Source organism: Lepus europaeus, chromosome 3, assembly GCF_033115175.1.
Source record: "Lepus europaeus isolate LE1 chromosome 3, mLepTim1.pri, whole genome shotgun sequence".
Classification (NCBI taxonomy): Eukaryota; Metazoa; Chordata; class Mammalia; order Lagomorpha; family Leporidae; genus Lepus; species Lepus europaeus.
The window spans coordinates 30772962-30794218 of NC_084829.1; the positions used below are offsets into that span (position 1 = coordinate 30772962).

Consider the following 21257-nt stretch of genomic DNA (forward strand, 5'->3'; position numbering starts at 1 on the left):
GGTGGTGACAGAACAAAAAATTGAATAAATTTGACTAAAACCAGCAGTGTTAGAGCAGAAGCCAGGAAATCCTGCCTCAAAGGGATTTATGGAAATTACTAACAGACCAGGGTATCCCTAGGGGTAAGATTGTTGGGGCAGTCAATAAGAATGTTGCCAATTTTATAATCAAAGATGAAAAAAAAGTTGATGACTGAGATTAGTTTCTCCAGTAGAATGTGACAATTTCTTTTCAGGTTTTCAGACCTGAGCTAGTTCTTTAAAAAAAAAAAAAGTGATTCATCTATTTGAAAGGTAGAGTCACAGAGGGAGAGGAAGAGGCAGAGAGAGATCTTCCATCCACTGGTTCACTCCCCCAAAAAAGTCACAATAGCCAGGGCTGGACCAGGTTGAAGACAGGAATCAGGAGCCTCATCCAGGTCTCACATGTGGGTGACAGGGGCCCAATCACTTGGGCCATTCTCCACTGCTTCTGCTGCTTTCCCAGATGCATCAGCAGGAAGCTGGATTGGAAGTGGAGCAGCTGGGACTTAACCTGGCACCCATAAGGGATGCCAGCGCACCATAGCATCAGCTCCATGGGCCAGTTATTAAAATCAGAATCCAACAACTGAAGGAAAGCCTGGGTCCCGTTACGAGGTACCCTGGAATACCATGGCAGTTGTATACAATAGAATCCCCCACCTACGTCCTTCCCTGTTCTTCTTGGTCTCCAGACACTGATGAATGAATGATACCCAGACCTGTTTTAGATCCACTGAACTCAGAGTCCAATTTGACACATCCCGGCAAACCAAAGTGCCACCACAGACTCCCACTAGGTGACAGGGAAATGAAGAATAGGAAGTCATCTGAGTCTGTCTCAGCTCCACTCATACTCAGTAGGAAAATAACTTAGTGGTGGCAGGCGCCGCGGCTCCCTAGGCTAATCCTCCGCCTTGCGGCGCCAGCACACCGGGTCCTAGTCCCAGTTGGGGCAACGGATTCTGTCCCGGTTGCTCCTCTTCCAGGCCAGCTCTCCGCTGTGGCCCGGGAGTGCAGTGGAGGATGGCCCAAGTCCTTGGGCCCTGCACCCACATGGGAGACCAGGAGAAGCACCTGGCTCCTGGCTTTGGATCAGCACGGTGCACCAGCCACAGCGTGCCAGCCATGGCGGCCATTGGAGGGTGAACCAATGGCAAAAAGGAAGACCTTTCTCTCTGTCTCTCTCTCACTGTCCACTCTGCCTGTAAAAAATAAAAAAAAAAATTTAAATTTAAAAAAAAAAGGAAAATAACTTAGTGGTTATTTTCCAGGTTTCCAAGTGTGGAATTGGCATGGACATAATTGGCAGTTAGTTACGTGACCTTCAGATAAAAGCTGTGGAGTAAGAGAGGCCAAGTGAAAATCCCTAAAACAACCTCCAACCTCAACTTACATTGAAAATTAAAAGTAATGTTGTATTTTTGGTGTAAAGAAAGAAATTGATGTTATCCTTGAAGACATAAAGATGTGGTATTGTGGAACTATCAGATAACTTTTTCAATGCAGTAGTCTAGCTCTGGCAAAAAAAAATGAACAATGACAGGTGAGAGTAAATCAAGGAATCATATGGTTATTTATGTCTTTGATGACCTAGGTACTGTGACCCTAGTGGCAGCCCACTCTGAGATGGAAGTGGTGCATCCAGGTTTGAGCCAGATCATGGACAGCAAACTACAGCCCATTGCCTTTCTGTAAATAAAGTTGCAGTGAACACTGACACACACACAATCACTTTGATGGAGTCATTTTGAATATGCACAACAGCAAAGTTGAGACACCGATAAAGAGACCATATGATCAAAATTAAGAAGTAGCAACCATCTGGCTGTTTACAAAAAAAGAAGAAGCTTCTGAGCCCTGGACTGTGGGCTGAGTCCTCAAGTTACTTGCAGAAACACATGGTTCGATGCCATGTCACCTACCACTGTTGTCCCATTACCTTTCCCCAGTTCTCATGTATGGCCTTTTGAGGAGTTCCTATGAACAGCTGACTAAAAGGGAAAATTCTGGGCTTGTCTCACACATGTATCAGCTCAGTACATTGGTGTGTGCACCACAATGCCATGTTGCAGTGCTACAGCCCAATCAATCACAGATGAGCAAAGAAAGTGTGGAGAGGCAATCCCTCTGAGGGGCCAGTGGTGCCCTGACTCACCCATTGTGGGTAAAGAGAAACCTGACCCCAGGAGCAATATGCACAGAAGCAGAGGCAGAGGCCAATGGCTCACGTGGTTGGTCAAGACCTGAAAGGAGCAAGGTTGGATGATTGGCGACAAGGGTATCTGCAAAAACACATGGAGTAGACACAAAGCATGAGGACTTGGTATCACATTAATGCCCACAAAAAAATTATTTGTAACAAAAGTGGCACTCAACAGCAAGTGTATAGGACATAGCAGATGACTCAGCCAGACTGTCTATACCCACCCCAGAGCTTGCATTAAGGCCTCAGGTGGCAGACATACAGGTATGCACAGGCTCAAGTGCTTGGGCTTCCTACAACAAGGCTGACATGTTTAGTGCCACAACTGACCATATTCTGATAAAATTGACAAGTCACCACTGCTTGAGGAGACCACCAGCCACCCCATGACAAGCTGATTTATTCTGTAAAAGTCAGGATTCGTTCCACTCTGGGCTGACTTGTGTTCTAGGTATGGGTTTGTTCTTCCTTCCCACAGTGCCACATTCCAAGTGGTTCCATTCAGAACCACTATCCAAGGCTCACGTAGGTATGATCTTCTAATACGAGATCCTCACACCAGCGTTCCAGACTGTGGGAACCACTTTACAGCCAGAGCAGTCAGGCAGAGGCAAGGGCTCATGACACCAGTGAAGACACTACCTGAACACCAGCATCCCACATTACAGTGCCTGAGTTCAAGTACTGACACCACTCCAGATTTCAGTTTCCTCCCAGTGTGCACCCTAGGAAGCAGCAAGTACTTGAGTCCCAGCCACCTCATGGGAGACTGAGATTGAGTTACCAGATCATAAACCAGGAGATGGAGGATCCCCCCCACCGCCTCGTGTGTGTGTGTGTGTGTGTGTTTTGAAAAAGCAGTCTGGCAGTGATCACGAAGCCTTGAGCTCTATTAGGGCTACCCCACAGTGCTGCACACAGACTGTGGCAGCTGGCATGACTGGAATGGCCTTGAGGATGCACCTATAACTATTATTTCAAAGATGACACCCTGCAATAATGGGGTTATCCTTCAAAATGAAGAATGCACCAAGATTGAAAGCAACAGCTTTGATTGGGTACTAATTTTACAAAAGGTGGGATAAGTGGATCTCTGACACCCAAGGGTGTAAGAAAGAATAACTCTTACACCTAAGTCCAGTAACCCACACTGGATGTTTGTGCTTCCCATGCCCTCAGCAGACTCTTCTGGTCTAGAAGTTTGGGTTCCAGAGCAGGATGCTCCCAACAGGGAACACACTAAGAGTCCCCTTAAAGCCAGAGCTAAGGTGTGACTACCACCTGTTCACTTTGGGCTCCTCCAGTCGAGCAGCAGGCAAAGGTGGGAGCCACTGAGGGTAGGGATAACGGCTCCTGACCATCATGGGGAGCACAGTGGGAGCATTGGGTGAGTCTCAGGAACATCTCTTGGACCTCTCACATCCACTTATGACTGCATGTGAGCAGCTGTGGCAACTACAGGGATGAGGACTGGGGTGGAATCGCCAGGCAGAGCACCAGGACCAGCACAGGTGTGGTCTGGGTTGAGGAGAACGTGGAATGATGGTGCAGAGGAGCTGAGTTGCTGTCTTGGACCAAGTGCAGCAAGGAGGGCTTTCCTTTCTTGCACTAATGGTCCTCATCATCCCCTAGAAAGTTCCCTTGAAACTGTGGCCCACCACATGGAGGAAACCTAATGTAAGAACAGAGAGGATGAAGGCAGAACCACAGCAGGTGCATTGGAACTGCATCTGGATTCCTTTTCCAGGACAAGAGATGCATGCATGGTGTGGCTGAAAACTCACTGCTGCCCATCCTCTATTGGTTGCCTATCTGCTGGAAGCTGCAGGAGAACCAGACCCTTCAGTGTCTGCACTACACCAAGCCCTGGCCTGTGAACTGTGGATGCTTCAGTCATTAAACGACAGTTCTAAATGCTGCAGGTCTGAACCATACTGCACCTCTCCTCCTCTATGCACCTCTCTTGCCTCATCCTTTTCACAGTTCTATTCACCACCTCCCCTCCGCCTCTGCCCTCCTCACCTTCTCTCCATCTAGAAAATGAAAAGTATTAGGCCAGTGCCACAGCTCACTTGGCTAATCCTCCGCCAGTGGCGCTGGAACCCCAGGGTTCTAGTCCCGATTGGGACGCCAGATTCTGTCCCTGTTGCTCCTCTTCCAGTCCAGCTCTCTGCTGTGGCCCAGGAAGGCAGTGGAGAATGGCCCAGGTGCTTGGGCCCTGCACCCACATTGGAGACCAGGAGGAAGTACCTGGCTCCTGGCTTCAGATCAGCGCAGTGCGCCGGCCATAGCAGCCATTTGGGGGGTGAACCAATGGAAGGAAGACCTTTTTCTCTGTCTCTCACACACTGTCTAACTCTGCCTATCAAAAAAAAAATGAAAAGTATTTACTTTTCTATCCTATGATCGCAAAGGAATTTCTAAACATAACCCAAAACCCAGAGGAAACAAAACAAAAGACATGACAACCTGCATTTGAAATTTAGGACCAGCACTGTGGCACAGTGGGTTAACAGCCTGGCCTGAAGCGCTGGCATCCCATATGGGCACCGGTTCTAGTCCTGGCTGCTCCTCTTGTGATCCAGCTCTCTGCTATGGCTGGGAAAGCAGTAGAAGATGGCACAAGTCCTTGGGCCCTGCACCCACGTGAGAGACCGGAAAGAAGCTCCTGGCTCCTGGCTTTGGATGGGTGCAGCTCCGGTCGTTGCTGCCATCTGAACAGTGAACCAGCGAATGGAAGACCTCTGTCTCTCTACCTCTCTCTGTAACTATTTCAAATAAATAAAATAAATCTTTTTAAAAAAGAAATTTGGGAGTGGGAAACAAAAATAGGAAAAGTATAATTATCCATGTTATCTATAAAGATTCATAAATCAATTAGAAAAGCTCCATATACATTTTCTACATGCTTGATTTACCTGTTTCTGGATAGACATGATGTGGCCTTAGGAGCCACACAGAACATGCTGTCAGCCTGAAGCCCTGAGTGACTGCAAGGAGCAGACAGTGCCACCTCCCAGCCTTTGAACACACTGGTTAATTAGAACCACACTGGGCAGCAGATTTACCAAAAACCAGTCTTCCCTTGTGTTAAGTCATTGGAATTTGGGGGTTTATGAAGTCAACTTGAGATTTCAAAAGGATTGGTTTTTGAAATACTGTGATGAGATAATTTTTTAAGATTTATTTAATTATTTAAGAGCAGAGCTACAAAGAGGAGAGACAGAGCAAGAGAGATCTTCTATCCACTAGTTCACACCCCAGATGGCCACAATGGTCAGGACTGGGCCATACTGAAGCCCAGAGTCAGCAACTCCATACAGGTCTCCCACACGGGTGGCAGGAGCCCAGTACCTGGACTATGTTCCACTGCTTTCCCAGGTATATTAGTAGGGAGCTGGATAGGAAGTGAAGCAGTCACAACTCGAATCTTGCACTCATATAGGATATTGGTGTTGCAGGTGACAGCTTAACCCACTGTACCACAACACTTGCCCCTAATTGTTTTAAGATTTATTTTCATTCATTCATTCATTTGAAAGTCAGACTTAGAGAGAAAGAAGGGGAGAGACACAGAGAAGGAGAGTTTTTCATCTGGTAGTTCACTTCCCAAATGCCACAAGTCAGGAGCCAGCAACTCCATCTGGGTCTCTCATGTGAGTATCAGGGATCCAAGTACTTGGTCCATCATCCAAAGCTTTCTCAGGTGCATTAGCAGGGAGCTGGATCAGAAATGAAGCAACCAGGACTCAAACCAGTACTCTGATATGGAATGCCAGCATCACAATCATTAGCTTAAAGTACTATGCTACAACGCAGATCCCACGAGATAATTCTAGAAACATGAAGTACCTGTAAAATCACAGGAAATTGTTAAAGGAATTACGATCCAGTAGGATATGAGAGATAAGCACAGCAGAGTTGAAAGTCATTGACAGAAAAAAAATATATAAGAGGGGTTTTCAAAAGATTCATGGAATGAATGTATTATAAAAACACTGTGGGGGCCAGTGCTGTGGCGTAGTGGGCTAAATCTGCAGCACCGGCATCCCATATGGGTGACAGTTCAAGTCCTGGCTGCTCCACTTGTGATCCAGCTATGGCCTGGGAAAGCAGTAGAAAATGGCCAAGACCTTGGGCCTCTGTACCCACGTGGGAGACCTGGAAGAAGCTCCTGGCTCCTGGCTCTTGCCTTTGGATCAGCCCAGGTCCAGCCATTGCAGCCATTTGGAGAGTGAACCAGCAGATGGAAGACCTCTCTCTCTCTCTCTCTCTCTCTCTCTCTTTCTCTCTCTCTCTCTCTCTCTCTCTGCCACTCCCTGTAACTCTGCCTCTCAAATAAATAAATAAATCTTCAAAAAGAAAAAAGAAAACAGTGTTCATGAATTCCAAAAATAATTGACACCATAATAAACTAACCTTTTAAGTCATTTTTCCACAAACTTGCTGAAGTCCCATCACGCATATAGGACATATTGACAATGGATCAAATGAACTATTTTACTTATTTAGCATATAAAGAAAAAACAAAGTAAACAGAACAGCAACATTGTAGCAGGACCTGGAAGCAGAAGGTGGGTCAACGCCTTTGGAAAAAAAAAAAAAAAGTCAAATCTTTGCCTAAAACACCAGGTGTTCCTCCTTAGGAACACCGAAATGGAGCAGCATCAGGCTGTTGTGGTGAGCATGAGGTTAAGCTGATGCCTGCAATGCTGGCATCTCAAATAGGTGCTGGTTTGAGTCCTGGCAGCTCCACTTGTGAGCCAGCTCTCTGATGATGTGCCTAGGAAAGTAGCAGAAGATCCAAGTATTTGGGCCCCTGCAACCACATGGGAAACCTAGACAGAGCTCCTGGCTTCAGCCTGGCCCAGACTCGACTTTCCCAGCCATTTGGGGAGTGAACCAGTGGATGGAAGAACTCTTTCTGTCTCTGCCTCTCTGTGTCACTCTGCCTTTCAAATAAATAAAATACATATATTTTTTTTAAATGGAACAGGCCTATTTCAGTTCCTTAGGGGAAGACTCACTCTGACAGTGGGTAATTTTACTTCTTCCTTATCCTTTTTTTTTTTTTTTTTCTGGATTTCTGCTAATCTCCTCCCTCAAGTTAACCACTCCAGGTCACAGGAGAAGGAAGCTCTCTGGGAAAACCCAGGCTTTTTCTCCCACCCTCCTTCCTTTCTTCTTTACCAAGTGTGTGTTCAGGATGAATTCTCTTGGTATTGACTTTTGGATGAGGAAAAGGGAGACAGCACCTGACATGGGCCTCAACCACATCTCAGCATTGAGCACCTGAGGACACAGGTAAACAGTGTGGGGCACGTGGTGGCAGTTAACCATTGCTCGGTGCACGGAGAAAGGAGACAGATTGCTACCAGTCTCTTGCTCAATTCCAACTTCCACTCGGCTTTTCCCTCCAATCCTCCACAGCAAGCACCGTTACTCTTATTTTAGCACGTGGAGCTACGTGGGGGTGGAAAGCAGCTCAGTGTTGGCTGAGCTCAGCACAGTGCTAAGTGAAGTGATGCCTCGTGTTAGTGCCCGAAGCTGCCCCTGAGCGCAAGAGAACAGAGGGGAAACTTGTGCTTGTTGTGTTAGGCACTTGAAAAAAAAATCTTTTGTTGTTGTAATATTGATGTTGTGAATCTTTTGGGAAATGAGATGAAGAAAAACCTTAACAGCAACAAGGAAACATACAAAGCAAGGATTTACAAGTGATATCCAGATTAATCCATTAAAAAGCTATGAACCTGCTCAGATGCTGTAGGAATCAGATTCTAACTAGCCCACTCTCAACCACCCAGTGAGGGCAGCCAGGACCTCCTCTTCCCACTGCCCAGAGGACAACCCCAGTGGGGAAGTGGACTCCCTCACTCTGACAGTCAACTTTCTGTGTATAGGACCAAGAGCAAGTGCTTGATTCTCACTTTTTAAAAGATCTATTTATAATTAATTAATGTGTTTGCTTATTTATTTAAGGGGCAGAGTATCAGGGGCAGGGACAGAGAGAGGGAAAGATCTTCCATCTGCTGGTTTGCTCCTCGAATAGCCACACCTGCTGGATCTGAGTCAAGCCAAATCCAGGAACCTGAAACCCCCATCCTGTCTCTCATGTGGGTGACAGGAGCCCAAGCACCTGGGCCATCCTCTGCTGCCTTCTCAGGTGCATGAGCAGGGAGCTGGAGCAGAAAGAGAGCAGCCATGACTCAAACTGCCTCTGATATAGGATGCAGCATAGCAAGCAGCAGCTTCCCTCACAGCACCACAACATTTGCCCCTTGATTCTCTTTAGTGATGGGAAACTCACTTCCAACCAAGGTAACGCATTCAATTGTGAAGTCTAGTTAATCAAAAAAAAAATCCTATGATGAGCCCAATTATATGTCTGACAGTTGTACAGAAATTACCTATTTCCAGTCTCTGAAGAAACAGAAGATAGAAGAGAAAGCAGATGGGAGAGCAGGCAATACAGGTAGGGCTTCATGGTGAGTGAATCATGCCTTGTTTCTCTAAAGTGCCCTAGTAAGAGACTCAGGTTACTTTTTCAGGAGGAAGAAAACAAGTCACCAATTCTGATCCAACTGATCATGGAAGGACAGGGCAAGAGAAAAGCAAGTAAGGTTTTTTTTAAATATTTTATTTATTTACTTGAGAGGCAGAATTGCAAACAGAGAGGAGAGAAAAAGAGTAAGATCTTCCGGGGCTGGCACTATGGCATCATGGGTAAAGCCTCCACCTCCAGTGCCAGCATCCCATATGGGCACCAGTTCCAGTCCTGGCTGCTCTTCTTCTGATCCAGCTCTCTGCTATGGCCTGGGAAAGCAGTAGAAGATGGCGCAAGTGCTTGGGCCCCTGCACCTGCGTGGGAGACCTGCAAGAAGCTCCTGGTTCCTGACTTTGGATTGGTGCAGCTCCAGCTGTTGCAGCCAACTTGGAAGTGAACCAGTAGATAGAAGACCTCTCTCTCTCTCTCTCTCTCTCTCTCTCTCTCTCTCTGCCTCTCCTTCTCTCTGTGTGTAACTCTGACTTTCAAATAAATTAATTAATTTGAAAAAAGAAGAAGAAGAAGAAGAAGAAGAAGAAGAAGAAGAAGAAGAAGAAGAAGAAGAAGAAGAAGAAGAAGAAGAAGAAGAAGAAAGATCTTCCAACCACTGGTTCACTCCCCAAATGGCTTGTAACAGCTAGAGTTGAATTGATCTAAAGCCAGGAGCCAGGAGCTTCTTCCAGGTCTCCCACATCGGTGCAGGAGCCCAAGCACTTGGGCCATCTTCCATTGCCTTCCCAGGCCATCAGCAGGAAGCTGGAGCAGAAGTGAAGCAGCCAGGACTCAACCTGGCACCCATATGGGATGCTGGTGCTGCAGACAGAGGCTCAACCCATTATGCCACAGCACCAGCCCCATTCACACCATTTCTTAAATATGTATTTATTTATTTCGGGGCCAGTGCTGTGGCCTAACAGGTAAGATTTATTTATTTATTTGAAAGGCAGAGTTACAGAGAGGTAGAGACAGAGAGGTCTTCCAGCCACTGGTTTCTCCCCCAGATGACTGCAATGGCTGGAACTGTGCCAATCTGAAGCCAGGAGCTAGGAGCTTCTTCTGGGTCTCCCACATGGGTGCAGGGGCCCAAGGACTTGGGACATCCTCCACTGCCTTCCCAGGCCATATCAGAGAGCTGTATCAGAAGTAGAGCAGCCAGGACTTGAACTGGCTCCCACGTGGGATGCTGGCACTGCAGGCATCTTCTGTGTAATTTTTCCTACACACTTATATACCCAATGTTAGCTCCAGAGAAAAAATACAGAATTCCATGAAGATCTAAGCAACAAGTCATTGATAGTCCTTGATGCATCCTGTTCAATGGGACTCCAGGTTCCAGCTCATCAATTCCTGCTTATTTCTCAAGCACAAGATGCAAACGAAGAATCACTGGATTGTGTCTAGGGACAGATGGACTTGGGAGCTCTCCAGGCAGGAGTGCCTCTTCTTGACCCAAACAGAGGCATTGAGGAAAGACAGCACCAGTGGGAAAGCCAAGTAGGTCAGCAAAACATTCAGGGAACTGACCTTGCTTGCCAGGCTGGTAGGGATGGTAGGGAAGGAGAACTCTCCCTCAGCAGCTCAGATCCTCAAAGTAAAAAGCAGATCAACCCCTCTTCCCCACATTCCCGTCTTTCTTCTCCATCTCTAACACCATTGTCCTAGGCCCTATTATTGCAAGAACTATTTTCTTTATTTTTTTTTATTTTTTTTTTTTGACAGGCAGAGTGGACAGTGAGAGAGAGAGACAGAGAGAAAGGTCTTCCTTTTGCCGTTGGTTCACCCTCCAATGGCCGCCGCGGTTGGCGCGCTGCGGCCGGCGCACCGCGCTGATCCGATGGCAGGAGCCAGGGGCTTATCCTGGCAAGAACTATTTTCTTTAAAAAATTATTTATTTATTTGTTTGAAATGCAGAGCAAGAGAGAAGGAGAGACAGAGGGAATCTTCCATCTGCTGATTCACTCCTCAAATGTCTGCAATGCCTGCATCCCACATGGATCCCAGTTCCAGTCCCAGCTGCTCTACTTCTGATCCAGTTCCCTGCTAGTGTGATGGGGAAGGCAGCAAAAGATGGCCCAAGTGCACCCATGTGGAAGAACCAGATGACGCTCATGACTCCTAGCGTCCTTTTACAGAATACTATTTTTACTTGAAAGAATGAATGACAGAGAAACAATGATTATTTAGACATTTAGCCAACACTTTCTGATAATATCATCAGCCTGTCCCTTCAAGATAATCCATTGACAGTATTTTTGCCAATAATAAAATGTAAGCTCTCAAGAGAAAATTATAATTTTGAAGAATTTATATCCATTACTGACAGCCTGTCAATTCTTAAAACCTTCTCTGGAGGAAGCTGTGGTAATATTAACACACACTGGTTTGTTTTTTTTGTTTGTTTGTTTGTTTGTTTTGACAATTTGTAATTCCATATGTTAACACTGGAAGATCTACACAACTTGATGAAATAAGGCAGTACTTTTTAAAAACTCAAGCATTAAAACAGGATCCACTCAACGTGTAAGGAAGACCTGTGGGTTTTAATGTAACAGAATATGAAATATTCAATGATAATATTTCAGGTTCTACACTGCAAGGAACATTTAAAAAACTAACACTGAGGGCTGGCACTGTGGTGTAGCAGGTAAAGCTGCCCCTTGCAGTGCCGGCATCCCATCCCTGGCTGCTCCACTTCCAATCCAGCGTCCTGCTGATGGCCTGGGAAGGCAGATGGAAGATGGCTGAAGTGCTTGGGCCCCTGTACCTGCACGGGAGACCCGAAGGAGGCTCCTGGCTCCCGGCTTTAGATCAGCCCAGCTTTGGCCGTTGCAGCCAGCAGATGGAAGACTTTCTCTCTCTCTCGCTCTCTCTCGCTCTCTTTCTCCCCCTCCCTCCCTCCCTCCCTCTCTCTTTCTCTCTTTCTCTCTGCCTCTACCTCTCAAATAAATCAATAAATCTTTAAAAAGAAGAAGCAGTAGTTAACACTTACATCATCCCAGTGCAGTATCAAACATTAATATTCTCAATTATCTGAAAACATCATTGAAAATGTTCTCATTGCACAGTTGATCTGAGTCCCCTGGCCTAAAGCACCCTCTCAATCCCTCCCTTTCTCTGGGCCTCAGATGGAAGAACATTCGTCAAGGATTTGACATCCAAGGCCCAAAAAGTTCTTGATCCAAGATGATGAACACTGACAGATGCAGCTGGTGCTGGAAACCAGGTGGAACTGGAGAAAAACACACAACTTATTAATCAAGTGTTTGAACTCCAGCACACACTTGAAGATCTGTCTACAAGAGTAGATGCAGTGAAGGAAGAAACTCTGAAGTTAAAATCAGAAAACCAAGTTCTTGGACAATATACAAAAAGCCTCATGTCAGCTTCTGGTGTTTTTCAAACAACTGACACAAAAAGCAAAAGGAAGTAGAGGACTGAAGTCCCTTCTCTTTCATGGAGTGGCTGCTGACCCTTATTTTTTTCCCCCAATAAACTTCCATAGATTCCCAAAGTGACAGTACTTTTATTTGTGGCTTAACTAAATATTTACAAAGATAATGTCAGATGTAGGCAAAATGGACTACATAACTGGATGTTTCCACAGTTTGTGTATCATGTTAGTCTATGATGAAAACGTGCAAATGTACTGTAGAGACTTTATAGCTGCAGTATATTTATGACACTCTAAGATGAGTGTTTTATTGAATTTGCTTTCATTTATAGGATTAGAGTTATCTTTTATGACTGGCAAGATATACAAGAAAAACCCAGCATGTTGTGAAAAAGTGGCCAAGCTCATGTGCTGAATGCATGGCTTGATGCGCTGTGCCTCTGCCCCACCTGCCTCTTCCTTCCCATCCCATTCCCCAAAGAAAACAGTTTGACATTTGTAAAAGTAATTTTAGTAATCATTTATGATGTAACCTGAACCCTAATTGTTGAAACTTAACTAAAATAAGACACTTTCTCAGCTAGAGCTTGTCATTTGTGATGTTTAGTAATAAGATAGGATTGCTGGTTTCTCTTTCATCAATTGAAAACAGAAGGAGGATTAAAAAAAAAAAAAAGATTTTTTTCCTTGAGAGTAAATAGGGGCCAGCGCGGTGGTGTAGTGAGTAAAGCCGCTGCCTGCAGTGCCGGCATCCCGTATGGGCACTGGTTCGAGTCCCAGCTGCTCCTCTTCCCATCCAGCTCTCTGCTATGGCCTGGGAAAGCAGTAGATGACCCAAGTCCTTGGGCCCCTGCACCCGCATGGGAGACCTAGAAGAGGCTCCTGCCTCATGGCTTTGGATTGGCACAGCTCCAGCCGTTGAGGCTGACTGGGGAGTGAACCAGAAGAGGGAAGACCCTTCTCTCTTTCTCTCTGCTTCTCCCTCTCTCTCTGTGTGTAACTCTGACTTTCAAATAAATAAATAAATCTTTAACAAAAAAGAAAGAGTAAATAGTCCAAAAAAAAAAAAAACTTCCTTGGGGCTGGCTTTGTGATGTAGCAGGTAAAGCCACTGCCTGTAATGCTGGCATCCCATATGGGCACCGGTTCGAGTCCTTGCTGTTCCATGAGAGACCCAGAAGAAGCAGTAGAAGATGGCCCAAGTCCTTGGGCCCTGCACCCATGTGGGAGACTGGGAAGAAGCTCCTGTCTCCTGGCTTTGGATCAGCCCAGCTCCGGTCGTTGTAGCTATCTGGAGAGTGAACCAGCGGATAGAAGATATCTCTCCCTCTCCCCCTCTCCTTCCCCTCCCTCCCCCCTTCCCTCTCCCTCTCCCTCGCCCTCTCCCTCTCCTTCTCCTTCTGCCTCTCTGTAATGCTGCCTTTGAAATTAAATAAATAAATAAATAAAAAGCTTCCTTTTGTACAAGATAATCCACTTGGTTCTAGTCATGTGTGTTTAAAAAATATGCAGAAAAAAAATTTTAAATGCATTTTTAGAAAATCTTGTGGAAAAATAAAATAGGATGTAAAAATACTTGGTAAACAGTAGTAAAACAACTCCAAATGTTTTCACTCCAGGTTTGTGTTACCTCTGGAACAGAGTATATATTTGGGGGAATATATATGAAAATGGATTATTTAATCTTATGTAAGACATCACTGGAAGAGAATAGTTACAAAGAGTTTGGTCTCAAGGTTTATTTGTAGTATACACGAAATCAACTGCAAACAAGATTCCTTGAGTATATTAGTATCAGAATCATGAAAACATTGGGAGAGCTTTCCATATGTACTAATTGATTATCTTGCTCAGTATTTTTTTAAAAAGATTTATTTATTTGAAAGGCAGAGTTATAGAGAGAGAAGGAGACACAGATCTTCCACCTGCTGGTTCACACCCCAAAAGGCCACAATAGCTAGGGCTGGCAAGGCCTAAGCCAGGAGCCAGGAGCCAGAAGCTTCTTCCAGACCCAAGCACTTGGCCATCCTCCATTGCCTTCCCAGGTGTGTTAGCAGGGAGCTGGTTTGGAAGTAGAGCAGCTGAAACTTGAACTGGTGTCTATATGGGATGCCAGCACTGCAGACAGCAGCTTAACCAGCTGTGCCAGAGTGCTGGCCCAAGTAGTTTTTTTCTTATTTGTTCTCCAAGAATTTTTTGTAAACTCAACTTGGTTTACAGAGTTTTCATCATCCTTTAACAATTTTTAAAATTTAGTTTATAGGGCCGACGCCGTGGCTCAGTAGGCTAATCCTCCACCTTGCGGCGCCGGCACACCGGGTTCTAGTCCCGGTCAGGGCACCGATCCTGTCCCGGTTGCCCCTCTTCCAGGCCAGCTCTCTGCTGTGGCCAGGGAGTGCAGTGGAGGATGGCCCAAGTGCTTGGGCCCTGCACCCCATGGGAGACCAGGAGAAGCACCTGGCTCCTGCCATCGGATCAACGCGGTGCGCCGGCCGCAGCACGCCGGCCGCGGAGGCCATTGGAGGGTGAACCAACGGCAAAGGAAGACCTTTCTCTCTGTCTCTCTCTCTCACTGTCCACTCTGCCTGTCAAAAAAAAAAAAATTAGTTTATAGATTGGTAAGGGAATAATCAATGTCAGAAATAATATTAAAATATTCTAGGAAAAGAGATCAACTAATACAGTTTATGATTATTAGGCTTTCCTACTTTTTATCATGAAATAATCTTATGTATTCATGTAAGATTTGATGGATGGCATTAGCTATATAAATATATAATTACTGCAAACATTTTGCATACCTGTTGTTAAAATAATTGACAAATATTTAAATTGTGTTGCAATTCTGCTTTGCTGCTTAATAAAAATCTGTTTGAGAGATTTAAAAAAATACAATCAAGGGGCCGACCCTATGGCGTAGGTTAAGCCTCCACCTGCAGCACCAGCATCCCATATGGGCACTGGTTCAAGTCCTGGCTGCTCCATTTCCGATCCAGTTCTCTACTAATGGCCTGGGAAAGCAGAAGGTGCTTGGGCCCCTGCACCCACGTGGGAGTCCCAGAAGAACCTCCTGGCTCCTGATCGGCCCAGCTCCAGGCCATTGAGGCAATTTAGGGAGTGAACTAGTGGATGGAAGATCTCTCTGTCTCTCTGTCTCTCTTTCTCTTTCTCTCTAACTCCGCCTCTCAAACAAATAAAGACATCCTTTTTTAAAAAAATTTTCCTGTATATTTGTGTAAAGCTAGATTTTTTTCATGTGCTTTGATCCAAATAACAGGTAAAATGCAGAAGTAGATACAAAAATCCAGATGTCATATAGAAAAGCATCTGCAAAAATATGGACTGTAAAAATGCCACTCTTCTTACTGTTCTCTTTACTTTGGAAAATAGCCACTTCTCACGTTTAAAAATAATTTAACATACAAAGGTTATTAACCTTCTGAACGAAGTATTTTTAAACGGTCTTACATTTTAATATTGCTAAATATAATCCAGAAAAATAAATTACCTTCGGGGTCCTCACTGATTCCTGAGCGCACGTGGAGACCCTGGAATAGAAAACACTGGAGCACTCGGGAAGAGAACTCTGGGAGACGCTGTGCGCCCTGCGGGGCGAGGGCAGGGTCCCAGGACTGGGCACTTTCGCTTCCCCTCCCACAACCCGGCTCGGGTTCTTCTGCCCGGTCGCCGGTGATGCGAGCTCGGGTCTCACTCCCATTGGTTTCTAGATCAGCCTCGCCCGTCCCTGAGCCTAAAGTCCTAGCCGATTGGTCGGCACTCAGTCTTTGCCCCTGAACTCGAGGATGGGGCCCCTCCTGCTGCTCTCGGGGGCCCTGGTGCTGGCAGAGACCCGGGCAGGTGAGTGCGAGGTCGGGGTGCGGAGACCGCCTCGGCGGGGTAGAAGAACAGACGCCACGGGACAGGGGCTCAGGAACCCGGGGGAGCCGCCGTCCCGGCCCAGTGTCCCCCAACGTTTCGGTCACCCATTGTCCTGACCCCTCCCGCAACCTCTCGGTTCCCTGTGACCCCTGCGGACCGGCAAGTCCCGCTCTCCGCCACCGGCCCCCAGCCCGGCCTCCGTCTCTCCGGTTGCCGGCACGCTCCTCCCAACACCCCGGCTCTGACCGGGAGGCCACCCTGAGGTGCTGGGCCCTGGGCTTCTACCCCGCGGAGATCTCCCTGACCTGGCAGCGGGATGGGGAGGACCAGACCCAGGACACGAGCTCAGCGCCGCGCCCTCGGAACGCAGGTTCCCACTCCCTGCAGTTCTTCACCACCGCCGTGTCCCGGCCGGGCCGCGGGGAAGCCCAGTACATCTCCGTGGGCTACGTGGACGACACGCCGTTCGCGCGCTTCGACAGCGACGCCGAGAACCCGAGGGTGGAGCCGCGGGCGCCGTGGATGCGGCAGGTGGACCCGGGGTACTGGGACCGGAACACGCGGTTCGTCAAGCGCAGCGCACAGAACTGCGGAGTTATGCTCGACAACCTGCGCGGCTACTACAACCAGAGCCAGGCCGGTACGTGACCGAGAGGCGCACACTGCCTGTCCCCTGCGTCCGTGCACCCGGGCCGCGCCACGAGGCTGCGAGACGGGCGCCAGTCTCCTATGACCCCAGAGGAACCCGAGGGACTTCAGGGCGCGGTGGGAGGAGGCTCTGACCACCGTCACCTCACGTAGGTGTCGCCCTGGGGCCAGGACTGACCACGGGGCGGGGGCAGGGTCTTACACCTACCAGTCTATGTGCGGCTGTCGGGGCTAGTGGCCCTGGCCCGACATGAGATGCAGCAGGCTGAGGCTGTCCCTTATCTAATCCTGTTTCCTGTGCTTGGTGTTTTGAAGGCACAAGACTTCGTCCCACATTCCTGCAGGCAGGATGTGACTTCTGATGAAGGTTTATGATGTTCTTTGCTCTATCAGCAGAGCTTGTACCCTGATCTTTGCTAGCTTGTAAACTTGTTTTGTTCCTGTGCTATGCATAATTGCGCACAATGAATGTTATCTGTATGGGGCCTGGGGTGTATATCCTTGTCTTTCTGTGTGCTCAGGGCTGGAGGCTGAAGAGTTTCCCCAGGGAGACGGCCTCCACTCCCTTATCGCCGGGCCCCCTACTTTGGCCTGGAACTCGAGGAGGCAATAAGCGTGGTGATGAATTGACTGAGTGCTGCGTCTCTGTGTGGTTTGTCCGGTGGCCTCCAACATGCGGCTGCCACCTGGCGCCCGACAGGCGCCTCCTCCGCAGGTATGAGCTGTTCGCCTACAACGGCGCGGATTAGATCGCCCTGAATGAGGACCTGCGCTCCTGGACCGCAGCGGACACGGCGGCGCTGATCACACGGGGCAAGTGGGAGGTGGCAGGTGTGGCTGAGCAAGAGAGGGCCTACCTGGAGGGCACGTGCGTGGAGTGGCTGCGCAGATACCTGGAGGCGGGGAAGGAGACGCTGCAGAGCCTGGGTACGTAAGGCACCTCCAGACCTCCAGTCTCCTCACCTGCCTCCCGTGAGGAGAGGAAAGTGGTGCCCACCAGAACACTGCTCTCCCTTGGTTCCAGAGGAGACGAGTCCTGGACTTCCAGATCCTGTACTAGAGAGTCACTGAGAGCCTGCCCTTCTCTCAGGACAGTTAAGGGGTCAAGCCTCTCCAGGATCGAAAGATAAAGATAATTCCTGGCCGGCGCCACGGCTCACTAGGCTAATCCTCTGCCTGCAGCGCTAGCACCCCGGATTCTAGTCCCGGTTGCTCCTCTTCCAGTCCAGCTCTCTGCTGTGGCCCGGGAGTGCAGTGGAGGATGGCCCAAGTGCTTGGGCACTGCACCCGCATGGGAGACCAGGAGGAAGCACCTGGCTCCTGGCTTCGGATTGGTGCAGCGCAACACGCCAGCCCTAGCGGCCACTTAGGGGGTGAACCAACGGAAAAAGGAAGACCTTTCTCTCTGTCTCTCTCTCCCTCTCTCACTGTCTAACTCTGCCTGTCAAAAAAAAAAAGATAATTCCTAAAATAATTGGTCAGTTCCTTTTGACCCGCACCACTCTTGGGTTTCATGGGTCACGTTCTCTGGCTTTCTCGGCCCTGCACCCAATGTCTTTCAGGGGCTGAGTGCAGCTTTTCCAGGTCTCGGGGTCTTCCTCCGCCCCGGCCAGAGCCTCAGAGACCTGGGGCCCCCTACCGTGAGCTGACCCAGGGTGGTGTCAGTTTGTACTTTCCTCCTCTGCAGCTGCCCTGGCCCTTCCCAGATGGTCACAGAGCACTGCTTCCGTGGTCCTTGGGAGGTAATGCAAAATGTCTGGATGTCCCTATTTCCTCCCTCAGTCCCCCCAGAAACACGTGTGACCCACCACCCCACCTCTGACCGGGAGGCCACCCTGAGGTGCTGGGCCCTGGGCTTCTACCCCGCGGAGATCTCCCTGACCTGGCAGCGGGATGGGGAGGACCAGACCCAGGACACGGAGCTCGTGGAGACCAGGCCTGGGGGCGACGGAAGCTTCCAGAAGTGGGCGGCTGTGGTGGTGCCTTCTGGGGAGGAGCAGAGATACACGTGCCGTGTGCAGCACGAGGGGCTGTCCGAGCCCCTCACCCTGAGATGGGGTGAGGAGGGCAGGAGGGGCGGGGCCTCTTGTCAGGGAAAACATGAAGTCATCAGCAGGGTCAGGGTTCAGACCTGGTTTTCATAATTCGTCCATCATGGTAGTGAAATACCTGAGGTTTATTATTTCAGTTCTAAAGGTTCAAGGGCATGGTGCCAGCGTCGGCTCTGGTGAGAACCTTGTGGCACATGGCACCACAGTGGCAGGGGATTGTGCTCCGAGAGCCCCATCGTGAGACAGGGAGGGGCTCTTCCCTAACTCAGGGTCTTACCTTAATTCTTTCCAAAGGCAGCACAGGCAGTGTCCCAGGACCCACCTCTTAAAGGTACCCCAGCTCAACACTGCCATACTGGGGAAAAACTTCTGCCATAGAAACCATGCAGAACAAACTATACCCAAACCACAGCAGAGCCCCTCGCCTCCCCTCCCTTTCCCAGAGCAGTCATCCCAGCCCACGGCACTAACCGTGGGAAGCATCGCTGGCCTCATTCTTGGAGCTGTGGTCGCCACAGCAACGCTCACTGCTGTGATAAAGAGGAAGAGCTCAGGTAGGGAAGGGTGAGAGGTGGGGTTTTCTTGTCTCACTGATGGACTCAAGCCCCAGGTAGAAGTGTGCCCTGCCTCGCTTACAGGAAGCACAGTCCACACACAGGTACTCAAACACTTATGCTACTGTAGCCCACGTGTGAAAATAAAGGACCAAATTACCACCTTGGGAACTGCAGTGATGGGGGCCTGAACCCGGTCAGCCAGAGGCCAGAGCGGAAGGGCCCAGCTGAGGACCCCTCCAGAAGGGGAGCTGCCTGCCTCCCGCAGACCTCCTCCCCTGTGTGTCCCCCTCTTGCCCAAGGTCTGCAGTCACGGGCCGGGAAGCTTCCTTAGGGTCTCATAACCCTTGCTCCTCACTGGTCTCTGACAGGCTATTTTCTTCTCACAGGTGGAGAAGGAGGGAGCTACACTCAGGCTGCATGTAAGGATGAAGGGGGTGACCCCTGAGGCCCTGGGGCAGTGTGGACAGAGCCATGGGGGAGTCCATGCACCCCCCCACTCCTCCTGCATCCACATTTCCCGTGGCCTCTGACCAGGTCTTGTTTTGTTCTGCCCCAGGCAGTGACAGTACCCAGGACTCTGATGGGTCTCTCACAGCTTCTACAGGTGAGACCCTGGAGGTCTAGGTGGGAGGGGGGCCCTGGGGAGGCTCCGGGTTGGGACATTCTCAGGTCACCACTTGGAGCGGCTGATCTGAGTTCTTTCCTGACTATTCCTCAGTGTGACAGCTGCTTTGTACGAGACTCAGCGTGACAAGATCTGTTCAAGGCACCACCGTTGACATCAGGAGCTCCTGATGCCTTTCTGCAGTCAGCATCTGAATGTCTGTTCTAGCAGCGTAATGTGAAGAACTGGGGGGCGCGGCCGACTCCCGAGCACACCTGCCTCGGCCCAGTCTGCCCCTGCGGAGGGAGGGTCTGTGATACCACGAGATGGATTTTCAGACCCGTCAAACTCTTGCCTTCCTTCTGGACCATTCACTCAATTGTTATTCTGTTGCTTCCCCAATCTTTTTCAAGGATCCAGACTGTGGGATAGCAAAGAGGAAAGATCCCATAACTTCTCACCTTAATAAACTGCCGTTAAGTTTCTATTTTGTCTGTTCACCTATGCCCTCTTCACACCCATACAGTTCAAATAAACAATCATGGACTTATACAGCAGACCCCAATCTTTATTTATATTTGGTTGGAATATGGGGCTCATAAGGCTAGGATATCTTTTCCCAAGACAGAAATGTCATCATGTGTTGAGCTGTGCAGGACTGGGAACCAACAGCCAAGAGAAAAAGGAAGCGCAGCACTTATGAGAAAAGTACAGGTGGCACGGCTGCCCATGTGAGAGTGGTCATCTGTGTGACAGCACACTGTGCTATAAATGCCACAAAGCATTTTCTCTGAGGTTACTTCAATCAAGAAATGCTGTGACATATAGGCTAAGCCTCCGCCTGTGGCACCAGCATCCTATATGGGCATCAGTTCAAGTCCTGGCTGCTCCACTTCTGAACCAGCTCCCTGCTGGTGCTGTGGCCTGGGAAAGCAGTAGAAGATGGTCCAAGTCCTTGGGCCCCTGCACCTGCATGGGAGACCCAGAAGAAGCTCCCGGATCCTAGTTTCAAATCGGTCCAGCTCCCGCTGTTGCGGCCATTTGGGGAGTGAACCAGCAGATGGAAGACCTCTGTCTCTCCCTAACTCTGCCTCTCAAATCAATCTTTAAAAATTCTGACAGTGTGTGGGGGGGGGGGTGCTCTACACTGATCATTCAAGTATATCTGTTGAGCACTGTATGTGCCACACTATTTGTCTCTAGATCAGTGAACTAAAAACAGGTCAGTCTTGGGGATTATGTCTGCCAGTGTGAAGAGACAGATAAACTCAGAGTAAATAAAATACTTGTTAGAATTACGTGCTGTGGGAATAGTGGGGGGTGAGGCAGGAGGGAAATGATAAGGAAGTAGTGCAG

The 21257-nt window shown here is 48.7% G+C and overlaps 1 protein-coding gene and 1 pseudogene across 1 annotated transcript; both read left to right on the forward strand.

The window, feature by feature from the left end:
• The first annotated feature begins 6883 nt into the window (after positions 1 to 6883).
• Positions 6884 to 12201, forward strand: LOC133756468 (short coiled-coil protein B-like; annotated as a pseudogene).
• A 3757-nt stretch (positions 12202 to 15958) lies between these two features.
• Positions 15959 to 20394, forward strand: LOC133755473 (class I histocompatibility antigen, Gogo-C*0203 alpha chain-like). Its single transcript, XM_062185584.1, is given in 8 exon segments — positions 15959 to 16020; positions 16412 to 16681; positions 16884 to 16906; positions 17364 to 17616; positions 18472 to 18747; positions 19684 to 19716; positions 19854 to 19901; positions 20016 to 20394. Coding segments are annotated over 8 exon segments (963 nt in total). The 5' UTR covers positions 15959 to 15965; the 3' UTR covers positions 20021 to 20394.
• Positions 20395 to 21257: the final 863 nt, after the last annotated feature.